Source organism: Lepidochelys olivacea (genome assembly GCF_965140295.1).
Source record: "Lepidochelys olivacea isolate rLepOli2 genome assembly, chromosome: 2".
Lineage (NCBI taxonomy): Eukaryota > Metazoa > Chordata > Testudines > Cheloniidae > Lepidochelys > Lepidochelys olivacea.
This window is the reverse complement of record NC_140412.1, coordinates 89,774,837-89,789,007: the sequence shown is the minus strand read 5'-3', so window position 1 is coordinate 89,789,007 and position 14,171 is coordinate 89,774,837. Positions and strand designations below refer to the sequence as shown.

General features: G+C 42.7%; 1 protein-coding gene across 6 annotated transcripts in view; it reads right to left on the bottom strand.

The window, feature by feature from the left end:
- Positions 1-2,649: 2,649 nt before the first annotated feature.
- The window catches only part of RALBP1 (ralA binding protein 1), a 65,478-nt gene continuing 53,956 nt past the window's right edge, over positions 2,650-14,171 (bottom strand). For all 6 annotated transcript variants that reach the window (XM_084619003.1, XM_084619001.1, XM_084619000.1 and 3 more), the window contains 5 exons: positions 13,805-13,936; positions 12,598-12,705; positions 8,976-9,097; positions 8,392-8,515; positions 2,650-6,591 (listed from right to left, as the gene is read on the bottom strand). In XM_084619003.1, coding sequence (XP_084475129.1) covers positions 6,325-6,591; positions 8,392-8,515; positions 8,976-9,097; positions 12,598-12,705; positions 13,805-13,936 — 753 coding nt within the window. In that variant the 3' untranslated portion in view covers positions 2,650-6,324. The remainder of the gene's footprint in view (positions 6,592-8,391; positions 8,516-8,975; positions 9,098-12,597; positions 12,706-13,804; positions 13,937-14,171) is intronic.

Below are 14,171 nucleotides of genomic sequence, written 5' to 3'. Positions count from 1 at the left end.
TAAGTCTATATTTGAGTTGTGTCTTTTTAGTAAAAGTCATGGACAGGTCATGAGCAGTAAACAAAAATTCACAGCCTGTGTCCTGTCCATGACTTCTACTAGGTACCCCTAACTAAAGCATGGGCCAAAGGGCTGCGGGTGCTGAGGTAGGGGGGAAGAGTGTGGTGGTGTGTGGCCCAGGACCTCTGCTGGTGCTGGGGGCGGAGGGTTGGTGGGGCTGGTAGGCTCCCTTCCACGCTCTGCCCATAGCTCCCCTGGCGTGGCCCGTACATCCCTGCAGCGCCTAAGGGCAGGGCCGGCCAGGGGGGCTCCGTGTGCTGCCTATGCCACTCGTGCTGGCTCCACCGCTCCCATTGGCCAGGAACCCAAAGCCCCTTGGCCCCTTTGCCTATGAGCTGCAGGGACATGCTGCTGGTGACTTCCAGGGAGTTTCTCCTGAGGTAAGCGCTGCCCTACCCCCAAGCCTCAGGCCTGAGCCCCCTTCCACACCCAAACTGCTGCTGTGGGGGCAGCCTGGTGGCCTGGGACTGCTGTGGAGGTCACAGAAACTCACTGAATCTGTGACAGTCACACAGCCTTAGCCAGGGGGGTATGAAGCTTTCCTGGGCCTAGAGCTTCCCTGCTGTTTCGTGGCTGGAGAAAGGAGGATGCATTTGGCAGGTAACTGAAGTGGATGCAGCAGCAGCTGTTGTTGCCCAGTGCTGGAGCATTGAGCTGGATCATTTGCTGGAAGGGCCTTATCTTTTTCCAGGCAAAGCTCCATTCTCCTGCTGATTGCCTCTCCACCATGGGAGCACAAACTTGCCCCTTCTAAGGGAAGAGGGAGAGACTAAGACCAGCCTCCCCCTCCTTTGCCAGAACTCAAGATAAGCAATTGCCCCATAGGCTCTTCTCCCCTCCTGCCATTCCTCAGGGGTGGGTGATCCTATCAAGCCCTGCCCTCCATGTGTGGCTGCTTATGACCCTGGATGCCTTTTCCCACCTATTTTTTAAATTCTCCCCAGGAGCTAAGGCAATCATGACCACAGCAGCCTGTCCCTCCAATATCAGCGCACAGGCTCAGGCTGCAGAGCCAAGGCCAGTCACTGACCCCCTGTCTTGTCATCAGCCAAGCATGCTCCATGGGCTGAGCTGGTGTCCTCACTGCAGCCTGTAATTTATTGGTGGTGGTGGGGATCCAACTCTGCCCAAGGGGCCGTTGCCCTGGTTCACAGCCCTCACAGAAGAAAATCCCTGGGGAGGTTGGGAGTGGGGTCTTAGCCACTTCTGCTTCTCAGGTGGGAGAATGTTCCTCCTCTGCCACAACAGCTGCTTGGCTTTATACAAGGCCTGCCTGAGCCCTGCTTCAGGTTCTGGGGCAGCTCTTTAGGCCACTTAGCCAGCCAGATTGGTAGAGAGGGATCCTAGCTGCTCCCACCTTGCCCCATACAGGGATTGTGCCTTCGGTTGGGGTGGATTCTGCAACCTCCATTGCAATCAGTCTGGGTGTGTTCCCTCGCAGGCAGTTAAGAGCCCTAGTCAGCATTCCACAAGACAAATTACACCCTTGGCACCTGCACAAAAAGCTGGAGGCTCCTGTAGCATCATTAGACTTAGAGGGTGGAAAGAAGCCAGCTTGACAGTTAGAAGACCAGGAAGAAGTTGCAGGGGTAAGAGTTAGACAGCTTTCTACTTGCAGTCATTCCAGTGGAGATGGAAATTGAGCTACGGGGCCAACAATGCACTACTTTTTGATGTTAATGAAGGAACAGCTTCAGCTGTGCATAGGAGTGATTTAAAATCATCCCCCAGGGCTGGATTCAGAAAAGGACTTAAAATGGCAATAGGCGCCTCAATCTCAGAATCAGCCCCACTGCAATTCAGTGACCCACACCTTGTAGGCAGTGGACATCACTTAGCACTTTAACTTTTGCAGTGAGTTCCCAATTGCACCTGTGATACAGCCCCTTGGCATACACCAGGCACCCTGGTGTCTAAGCCCAGAGCCATGCACAGAGATGCTAGGTGTGCCTGTACTTAAGGCACCTGCAGGGCCTGACTTGTTCAGTGTGCTCCAACCTCACCTACCAGATCAGGCCCCTATAGACAAATGTGCACAAAATGGCTGCAGTGGGGAAACCATTCTCCTTACTTTTAGCCCAGGGCTTAGGGTACCTCAACAGGAATTTGGGAGCTTCCCCACTTCACGTATCTATTCCACCTGAGGGGAAGTGGGGGAATGGATTTGCTATGTTGCAGGAGTGTGCCCGATCTCCTGAGCTATTCTCACATGGGCCTCCCCCATCTCACAGTGGATAAATAATTTGAAAAGTCAGCTGTGTGTATTCACACCCTCCAGTTATTCTCATGCTTGTGTGCTCTCTCTGGCCTAATCTTGCACTATCCACTGTGGATAAACAATTTTCTAGGCACCTAGAAGTGAGGCATAGTGAAGCTTAGCATCACCACACAAAAGTTTCTTAGGTAATCTAGCCCTTGGGGTATCTGGGTCTTGCAGAGCGATTGCTAAAAGATTGAAGTCAGCACTGGCTGACATTTTTCAGAGTCCTGCCAGGGGCATGAACTGATAAAAACAGCTGCTTGTTGCTAGATTTGACAAACCACTAACTGCAACTTTCATGTAGGCAACAGTTCACTGCAAACGGCTACTTCTCAGGGTACAAACACTTTATTGGAAAAAGATTAATTTGTATTAAAAATAGTTGTCTAAAATAGCTCGATACAGTTTCAATAAATAGGATGGTAACAGCCTTCAAAACTTCCCACTTCAGATGCACATAACAACCTGCTGCTTTACATTGGTTTTCTCCCCACAATTAATTTAAATTTGGTTATAAAGAGTTTTACTCACTGGGGTGTGAGACTGTTTAGCTGGCCTTTTGAGAGTTCATTTTGAAATGGCTTGTAAATGGAGTAATTCAACAGAAGCATGTGCTGGTACGGTCAACTAAAGTACTTCATGGTGTGGGCACAAGGTTTTAAGCTGGATTTGAAGAACAGTTAATTTAGGTGTGGCCCAGAAGTGTCACCCTTCTGCAGTATTCAGTTAGAGCTAGCATTAGGAATTTACAAAACAGGTTACCAGTGTAAATGTTTATATTCATAAGATTAGAACAATGGGCCATGTTAAATCTAGTCAACACACACAACAGATTCATTATTACTGATACAATCGGTGCTCAAACCATCATGTCCAATTATGACTAGCTATTTATTACACGCATTGTTTGAGTTTGGCCCACAAAGGCATAACAAAATGAAGTCTGGTTTCAGGAGGTTTAAATTTGCTCAGTCTGGTATTTTGGCTGCTGATTCTGCAATGGCATAAATGCCCAATAATGCTATTGCATTCCTCATTTGAACACTACTGTCAGGTATGATCCATAGCCATAGTATGATAGCAAGCAAATTAAATGGATGTAATGTACTCTGTATGCCAGCTCTCCTCCTGCTACTACTTGCCCATTTTAATTTGTTAGAGTGGTTGTTTATCCAAGTTTCCCACTTAGTAGGCCAGCTAGGTCCTTATACTCTGGTTTCCTTTCTATTTTAAATGACAAACTTCAGTGCATTTTCTTGGATGATCAGGGAAGTTCAGGATTAGGGGCAACACTCCCTTTAATTATACCTCCAGCTGAGTTTTATTGTAAGGCACCTTGGGATGCTCTTCTTATAGGGCATCTTATAAGTGAGCTGGGTAGTGTAAAATATCAGATCATTGAAATTACTTTCATAGTTACATTTACTGTCCAATTAAAAGTAATCAGTTCTTTTAATTGTATAATGGCTCCTTCAAAGAGATCACTAACTCATTACATGTGTAAGATACGTATTAGATCTAGCACTGCTTTCATTAAGACTTACTTGACCTCAGACAAAGTACAAGTGGCCTCTTAGTGTATCCTGTCTGTACATAAACTGATGGATGAAAAACCCATCAACAGTGTTACTAAGAATTGAATCCATAACTCCACACACCAAAAACTCAAGCACAGTAGCTCCGCTCTTCAGATTTATATTAAAAAAGGGTCTGTTGTGAATTAGCAACATGGACATAATCTGCTTTAATTATTTTTTCAAGAGAATTGAATTTTTTTCCAGAAACTTTTAGAACTAAAATTCTTAACATAAGATGGATCAACCAAACTGCATTACAGAAACAAGAGATGAACTTACTTGCAAAGACCTGTGTTCAGTCCTATAGCTACAGGGGCTGGTGACAACCCAAACACCTAAAACAGCATGGTGGTGCAGCTGCTTGGTAACTGCAGGAGAAACAGAACCGAGTGCCTGAATTCACATTTCAAAAAGTAAATCTTTTAGTTCACGTTTTCAGTTACAGCAGTAAAATTAGGGTCTTGAAAACCACAGACCTTTGAATATTTGTTTTCCTTTCCTTTCCTTAGATCTAAAACAAGACTTAAATGTTAGCTTTGAACCAGTTTTTTTCCTCAGCAGAGTTTCATAATAGAAATGCCAGGATAACTGTCCCTAGAGGACAGCAATCCAAAAAACTGATTTCATAGTTTAATTGGGATGGGTTTGCTACAAAACAAACCCCACACACAATGGAAGGTAGTTGCGCATGCAAAGTGAGCTAGGCTGCTTTCGAAAGATGGACATTTACTGCGAGGTAGATACATTACAAACTATTTTCAAATGGCTGTTGAATTTATTAGCTTGATGAATATGGTCCTAACAAAATAAAAGTTAATCAATATTAAGAGATTTGTCTGAAGAACACTGATTAGAAAAATCTATGACAATTTGATAGAAATTAGAGTGAATTTAAAGAAAATGTTTAAATATTGCTAGCGTACATAAAATGCATGTAACAGACAGGCAAGGGAGAATGCTTTACATGTTTACAACTGCCACCTAATCACATTCTCAATCTTCATAAATTCTGTTCTCCAAATTTTAAAAAAATATGAGGCTGTTTTCTATAACATATCAAAGCATTATTTATACAAAATGAAATCATGGCCCATGATTCACAACAGTGCAATAGATAAAGAAAGAATACACCCACATCCAACAGGTGCTGAAAATAAATATCCAGATTCTAGAAACAAGATAGGCAGTGAGCACTCTGTGGAGTTGTTTTCAATATTTTTTGAGTTGAATATTTATTGACTAGTCTCATGACCGTCATTTCATTTGACATATATAAATGAGTGCATCTGAAACATAAAAATGGCTCGACAATGCCAATTTTTATGAAGGCCTTTGATTGCTGATAGCACTAAATAGCTGAGCCAAAAGTCAGTCACAGTTATTGTTACTACAGAAAAAAAATGTCTATTGCTGAACCCTGCTCCCTCCACTGGGCATCTTTCATCAGACTTATGTGAAAAGCATGAATGGCTTAAATTTCTGTAGCTGGAACAATATATTGCTTGGTTAGACAAAGATAACTTATTCTAAGCTAAGCAAACAACTTAACCAATCCTCTTTAACTGCTAAAGCTTCGGTCGCTGAGTTTGAACTGAACTGAGCATTCCAAACACTTGAAAATGGACCCTTTCTCTGTACTAAGAAAAGGCTGCTCTTATGCACTAGCGGTGTGAATACAGCATCTATGTTATACACGTATGATGGTGAGGATCACTGGTTTACAAACCAGCAAATGGGTTCACTACACTGCCAAAAGACTTGACTGGCTCTTGATGAACACCTTCCACCACAAAGGGACAGCTGTGAGATTTGACATGTATTTTAATACATTTTACAACTGTAAAATGAGGATGTGTTAGGTAATGATGATCTCCTGAAGTCTCAGACATTTTAGCCAAACGGGAAAGAATTTAAAGCTCCTTTGTATATAATCTGCATCAGAAAGGTATCAAAGGCACAAGCAAGAGTGACCAGGTAAGCAGAAATGACTGTGAATGAGAATGAATAGATTCACAAGGCAAATAATTAATGTTTGTGGATAGGTTTTTGCTTTTTATTGACTGGAAAGAAGAGACCTCCCAATTTTGCTCTGATGAAAACAAATAATTGCTCTGGTTTAAAATAAAACCATTACTGAATTATCTAAAGTCACCTGAAGCAAATTGGTCTCCAATAATCTGACACTAGCTGGAAAACTCCTCTGCACCCTCCAACCTCTAATTGCTTTGTCCTCCAAAGTAACCTGAGCCTAATAGGCAGAATCCACAATTGTGAAGGAGACAAAAATCTCAAGGGTTTTAAAAGACAAGATTCTTTACACAATGTACACAGCCAGCAAAGATTTGTGCAGTTTTAGCCTCTGAATTACAGTAAGTTGCACAGTCCTTGCTAAGTCCAGTTGATTTTATAAATACCCAAGGACCCTGATCAAATTGGAGTTTCCTTCCTGTCTTTGCTTGGCGATGGCTTGACTAGCTCCTTGACTGCCTTTGACTGCTCTTTAGCTGCTTTTGTCTCCAGGACACTGTCTCTTTGCTGTTGAGAAACACCCCCACGCTTTTCTGGCTCATCTTCTTCCTGCACCTGCTGCTCTGATTTTGCTCGCTGCATCTGTAGCAGGCGAAGTTGCACTCGCAGCTCAATGATGGCCTCTCGTTCCTCATGAATCGCTTGGTTCAGATGATTGTTCTTTATCTTTTGAGCAAGGGAAAGGAAAATATGACAAAACAGTAACTTCTGTACCTACTGACTCATGAATAGAGTATCACACAACGTAACCTTTGCTGCTAACTTGGGAAAGAGACAAGTGTGTGCACGTGTGCATAAATACGCACACAGGAATTAACAGAAATGGAGTGCATGAAAAAAAATTAACCCCACAAGGAACAGAAGATTTATGGTGACAATGGACTAACAGCTGCACCCACCAAAAATACACACAGACAAGAAAATGAGCACTCCTGCCCACCCCTCTACAGAAAGGTTCAGAGCTGGTTTAAGATTTTTGTAAACTATATTTTGAGTTAAATACTTAATTAGGTTTTGGCAGATGACAGTTCCAACATGGACTGCAAAGAGACTTTACATTTAAATTAGTTCTGGAGCTACCTTGCCCCACCTCCCTCCAGCAGGAATTACTATAAAAATGAGCACAGCAGTTTAAAAAACAAATCTACAAGTTGAGAAACAGAGTGAAGTGTCTCTGATGTTATTCTTAGAGCTGGGCTACTTTTAATTTTTTGCACCAAGGCAGCTTTACATCAATTTTTTGGAGTCTGTTCTTAATCAGCTTCTTAAATCGTCCCCATCTTCAGTCTGAGTTACAAATATGGTGTATCAACAGCTAGCTAAAGTTACCAGCTAGCTAGTCAGAGCACAGGACTAGAATTCAAGAAACCTAGGATTTATTCCTGGCTCTGCCACAGACTTTCTGTACGACTTTAGGCATGTCACTTAACCCTTCTGTGCCTCAGCAGTAATATGAGAACAGTACTTGACAGGGTGTTTGTGAGATGTAGTTTATTAATAACTGAGGAGTATTTAAGTTCCTCAGATGGGAAGCACCAAACAGTAGAAGTACAGAGTTTCTACTGAGAATTGTAAAGGACATTAACCCAGGAGCCTCCTGACAGCACTAGGCACCATCAAGCAAGAGACCAGAATTTATACACCAAGTGTTACATCTTACTCCCAGCCATAGGGCTGGGAGAGTGATGGAGGAAATACAGCTCTAACCTCAGAGTGGGAAGAAGGGACTGAAAGGACCTTAGAGCTCTCCTTAGCTGGCTAAAGTAACACTATCCATACCTAGGAAAATTATTCCTCACACTAGGTAAGAGAATTGCTTCAATCTCTCTCTGGAATATCTATATTTAATTTTTGGATACCAATGCCCCTCTTTTAAAATGCTCTTGTCGCTTTCCAGTGAGTAACAATTCCTGAACTGGGCAATGGAGCTCCAAGTTTGTTTTTTTAAATGAAGAGTCACAATTCAGACACAATGCATAGGTGAAGAGAAAGGGGAGGGGAGGTGAAGAGAGAGTCTCAAATGTTTGTAGGGAGGAAAAAAACAGACAGATGCATGAAAGAAATGGAAAGGGCTGTGTGTGAAAAAATCTGAGAAATCCATTCTCCAGGCCCTGCCTCATGTGCAGTCGTTTACACCTGTCCAAAGTGGTGGTGAGACTCTACTAAATCATTTTTGGTAGCAATTTACACCCACTTTGCACATGGGGAAATGACTGCACATGGTGCAGGAGCCCTGGGGAATGAAGTTAGCTTTTAAAAAGAACAGGATTGGTTCCTGAGAATTAAATATATTCCAGAGAGAGACTGAAGTAATCCTCTGTTCTCTCTCTTTTACACGGAGAACAGAATGAGCAACACTTGCCAAACTGCACCTCAGAGAAATTCTTCCACATGGTTAGGAGCCCACTCCCCAAGAAAGCCAGCATGAAAAGCAAAGGTTATTTTGGTAAAATGCACTGGTCTCACCTCTAGTTCCTCATTCTGCCTTTGCAAATCTTCCAAGATAATCTGTAGCTCCTCCTCATCCTCGCTCTCACTCTCACTCTCAGAAGAATATTCTTCAGTTTCACTTCTACCATGCTGCTGACGACTGAAAGGGTAAAAGAGATCTTAATTTAAGCCCTGTTCGCATGTAAGTTTGCTGGAAATGCAGGTGAGAAAGTAGCTATTTTCACCTGCCTATCCATTTGAAAGTCTGCAGCAATTTATAAAACTAAAGCGTTTTCTTTCTTTTTCTTTCTTTCTTTCTTAAAAGCAAATTCTACTCTTGGTGAAATAAAGAAAAAAGGCAGTTTGTCCATTAAGACAATGGGATTTTTTTATGCTTAAGGTCTTCACAAGTTACTATGATCTAGAAGAAAATATCCCAAAAGCTGCAACAAGGCAATCTGTAATGTTCATCAGGTTCCTGTCCTTTCCATTAGCATTTTGAACTGCACACTTCCGTTTTTCAAAATCCAACCCTTTATAAGAGGTATACAATCACAGCAGAAATTCCTGTAAGAGTTCTAGCCTGGCTGAGGATCTGACGTCAGCAGGCTTTTTCTTACCTTTGAATTTCAGCTATTTCTGCTCGAAGACGGTCTATCTCCTCCTTCTCAGTGGCAATCTGTCTGCGCAGAAACTGTTCCGTCGCCAGTAGCTCTTCCTGTTCTGTCAAGATCTCATTCTCCTGCAATGATCAATTAATTCACCTCATGAGGTCTTGGATTTATGGTCTACAAAAAATACACTACAGCGTTCCTTCTTTCTAATGCTGCATCCTCAGAAGTGACCAAGCAACTTTGTTTTCTGGAAACACTTCCGGTAATTATGCTGAAAGCACGGTTTTGTCCTAGTGTGGATGTATGCGGACAGGCTGGCCAACCTTTCTACTCCTCTGGTCCATCAGCTCTCACAGCCAAGATTAATCTGGGATCCAGTTACGTCTGCTTTGAGATCTTCTTACTGAACTGTTGTGCGCTATGGCTCACCAAATTCCAGCACAAGCCAGACGGTGTGAGGCTGGGATTTCCTGCTCCCCAGACTCCATTAGGTGCCAAAGCTCAAATCAAAGGGGAAACACTGGGACCAAGTACAGAAGCAGACAAGTCCTAAACTCACCTTGAAAGATAGAAAGTGGGTGGCAAGAATTATGGCAGAAGAGTGTCATGATGGATGGGGAAGAACGGATGAGGTGGGTGGCAAAACAGTGGTCTGGGACAAAGAAGACAAAAACGCTGTGTACCTCCCTCGCTACTCTCTCCACATAACAAACACCCCACACACTAATCTCTTTCCTGCCAGGCCTCATATATGAGCCAAGGCCTTTGTCTCCTTTCACTTGTGCCAGCCTCCCAGTATTAAGAAAAGGTGTTTCTTGTTTGAAAGATCTGGAAATTCTGAGTCCTTTACTCTAGCCTGCTTACTTAAAACCAATGGATAAAACAAACTTTAAACCTACACTCCCGTGTCAATTCCAAAGAGGCTAGGAGCAAAGAATGCAGAACTGAGGAAGGAAACACCTCCACTTACCTTTTTTTTTTTTTTAATTATACTTTTAAAAAATAACACATCTAAAGGGTTTAAGAAGCCCACAGAACTTATTTTGCTATCTAGCAAGCAACCTATCCAATAAGACAAGATTAACTTATTACATCAAACCTAATGAGCCTCCTTAAGTGACAAGTTTTTAGTTACCTTGTTGTCGATAACACAGTAAAAAGCGGGCAAGAATGAGATCTGTAGGAAAATGTTACTGAAAAGCTTCCAATTATATTTGGAAAGAGGAACTATAGAGTGTGAGGCATGAACAAGAGAAGTGAAGGAGAACAACGGTATGAGTTACTTGAACAGTAAATGCTTCAGTCTTGCCTCTCATTCAGGCATTCGAGAGGAAGAGAGAGAAAGCTAACAACTGGAAGTCTGACCTGACGGGCTGAAGCCAATGAGAGTTGTGAGTAGCTCATCCCCTTTCATCATGAGCATAGTGTACATCAGACACTGGGGCCCATATTCACAAAGGGACTTAGGCATTGGGATGATCAGTGTTGCAATACCTAACACTTAGCCACCTTACAAAATTACAGGAACACCACAACATTGTGATTCACAAAGCCTGAGTTAGACCCTAGATTCCCTATACAACGAACAGGGAGATATAGGAGACTTAGGCTGCAATTCACAAAAGCCAGCATGCCAGGCAGGGAACCGCCTAAATTAGCCAATGGGAGATGCAGATGACAGTAGGTCCTAACTCTCGCCGCTCTCAAGGAGCTAGGCACCTCTCTCTCAAATGGGAACTCTTCTCCTGGAGTCAGGGGGCTTGGGCGCCTAAGACATTTCTTGGGAAAATGAGTTAGGCACCAGTCTAAACCCACACAAAATGGCCAGAAGAGGAAGAGGTGGTGGCACCCACCTTATACCCTGTAGCCCAGAGGCAACTGGGATGTGAGAGACCCAGGTACAATTCCCCTCTCTGGCACAGAGGGAGAAAGGATTTGACAGGGGTCTCCCACCTCTCAGCATGCTCTAATCTCTGAGCTAGTGAATATTCTGATGTGGGGCTCCTTTAAGAGCTCCTGTGGATAAATAACTAAAGAGTCACTGGGCCAGAGAGCAAGAAGGACTCCATAGCCTGGTGGTTAGGGCATCCCCCTGGGTATTGAGACACCCAGGTCCCTGTTCCAGTACCTAGTTATTAATCCACAGTGGAACAGCTTCAACAGGAGAGACTGAGGGAACCCCAGATCAAAATATCCCATAGCTCAGAGCACTCAGAGGTGGGAGACTCCTGTTCAAATCCTTTCCCCCCCCCTTCAGGTGGGGGAACTGAATGTGTATCTCCCACATCCCAGGCAAGTGCTCCAATCACCAGGATAAAAGTTATAAAGTCGGTGCTGCTGCCTCTAGCCACTTTTTGACTGATGAAATAGGTGGCCTGTGAGCACACCTACCAGGTCAGGCTCCACACACAAGATTGGCAGGAGAACGCCTACCTTTCCCTGGTTTGTGCATCACACTGGGGCTCAGGCAGAAGGTAGGTATCCCAACACCTAGAGGGAGGCAGCAGTGCGCACACTCAGAGGCAGAAACCTAGGCACAGAGGGAATTTATACTCTGAAAATGCAGACACCGAGTGAGTTTAGGTGCCTCCAGGGTTTAGCAGGAGTTTTGTGGAACCTAAAACTGGGATTTAGGTGCCTAGACACCCAAGTGTGAGGTTTTGCCACCAAAGTACTTTTGTGACTCTCACTCTGGGTGAGAAAGTAGGTTTTAAACTCTGAATTTCAAGTAGACTGCAAGCATGTGTGCTGGAGTTGAAGTGTTTTCAGGGGAGGATGACTCCTCTGGCTCCAGGTAAGTCAGGAGGATTCAACGCTTTTCTATAGCATTTAAATTAAATATAACTGTGATGCATCAATGTGAAGTGCTCAGTTAATCAGTACATTTCTATTGTAATGTACATTATACTTTCTGTTCAAAACTTTCAAAACCAGCCTTATATGTCCAGCCTCACCTCAGCACTCAAATCATCAAAACTTTCACAGACACAATTAAAACGGAGAGAAAAAAAAAGGGGGGGGTGGGTCTTTATCTTCATCCAGTTCGGGAACAGACTGGGGAAAATAGTGGTAGTACTCTGAAAATTCTTCCCACAACCCAAGCTCCACCTAGAGGTGATGCCAAAATGAGACACCGATCAGACTGTGGAACACCTCGTAATAGAATAATCTCTCCTCTCTTTGGTTAACAGTGAAACAGGTAAAAGTGTTAACTAGATTATATTAAGGAAAAGTTGTGGTACTAGATATAAAAATGTTTAAATATGAAATAGAAATATGAACGCTTCACGTGTACAGTATTTTTCAGCACCTGTTACAGTGTGTGCCTACTCTGGCCTCAGGATCATTCCAGCAATCAGCCACCTATTCCTTCCCCATTCTTGGGCTTTCTGACCTACCACTCAGACAATATATCATGGCTTTCCATGGTGCAAACACAGAGAATAACAGAACATTACAGCCTTCTTTAACTGACTAACTTTACTAACAAGCAAAGGTTTCTTTAATAAACCTGAAATATATTTGCTTCTCTTTAGTCATTGGTTCGTTTTCCAAAACTTGCTTTGCTGGTATATTAACAGAAGGGTAAGAAGAATAGAAGGAAAATGGGATTAAACACACCACCCACCTGAGTGAGTAGGATATTAATAACTTCTTCATTTTCATTCATTTCCTCTTTGGACACATCCTCCTTCGAAAGACTGGCAATTTCTTGAGCAATCTTTGTTTCACACTCCTGCAGTGACAGAAGTTTGGATTAAAAGGCTACCCGGCCACATCACCACATTATATAATAGAATCCTGTTCACGTATCTGTCCAAAGCTAGCATGTATTGTTGGAGTCATCCCCAGAGAAGGTTTCTGTTTTTATTTCAAGTTTTTTAAAACAGTATCCAGAAGTCATTCATCACTAGTCCTCCTTTCTGGGACACATGGTAGTTAAATAAGGACAGCTTTTGGATTTACTTGTTCCGGGGAAGCAGTATGTTTAGAGCAGACTGTGGATGTTCCAGGGTAGATAATCAATTGGAGTTGTATGTATTGGCTGCTCAGGACATATTGCTTTATGCGCACCATAGTGATGTGTTTGATGAACAGATTCCTAAGGCTCAAGGTCAATGTAACCAAAGACTGAAAATCAAAAACTGGACTGAAAGCACAACTCAACAACAGCAAAGCACTGGGTAAAAACAAATTCAGTGAAATGGGAAAATTCAAGCCCTTTCCTACTGAACGGCTGTGAGCCTTTAGAACTGCAATTTTAAATGGACGTCCTTTTGAAACAAATGGACCAGTAGGACTCAGGCACTTATGTGGTATGTTGACATAAGCAAAGTAATTAACTGCTCACCTATTCCTCTAAAAATCCATTTCTGTTCTCACATTTAAGAAACTCTCATCCTTTTGGAACCCTGAATATAGCAAACCTTTTAATTATCTACTCAGTCCTGCCAGATGCTTGCATTACACAGCAACTTCAATGTTTAGAAAATCCTCCATTTGCCTTTTTTAGTACTTACAAGCTAAGAACAAGATCAGACAGACAGGATATGCAACAAGAAAATCAAACCAAAATCCCATCACAACATTTACCCTTTCTAAATGCGAATCAAACACATCTTAACCCTCTCTTAGAACACCTCCAGCACATTGCAATGAGAGGTCCTGAAGATGAGTTAGTTTCATGTTCAAAACAAAACCAAACCTGTGCATGTCACTGAAGCTATTATAACAGGAAATTTCAAAACCACTTTGAACAGGGTCAAAAATATTCTCACAGCAATTACAATCTGTGAATTTAAAAGGTTTGGCAATGAACAGATAAAATGACCCACCTGTCTTTTAGCTTCTCTTAGTTTCCGTTTGAGGGCTGTTAAAATTCTTTGTACCTCCCATAATCTCTCTTCTTTGGATAAGTCTTTTATCCCCGCCTGCAAGTCTCGATGTAAACAGTTCAAAAGGAACTCCTAGAATAACACCAAAAGCATCATATTCACCACTCAGTGCTATACAACTACATTCTAATAATACACAATACCACCACCACTACCAAGCTGTTATACAGTGCATTTCATCAGTAGGCCTCAAAGTGCTTTACAAAAAGAGGTCAATACATTATCCCCATTTTACAGAAAGGGAAACGGAAAAATACCACAATCTCTTGTAGACACAAGAACCTGGACTGCAAGTAGGGAACTCACT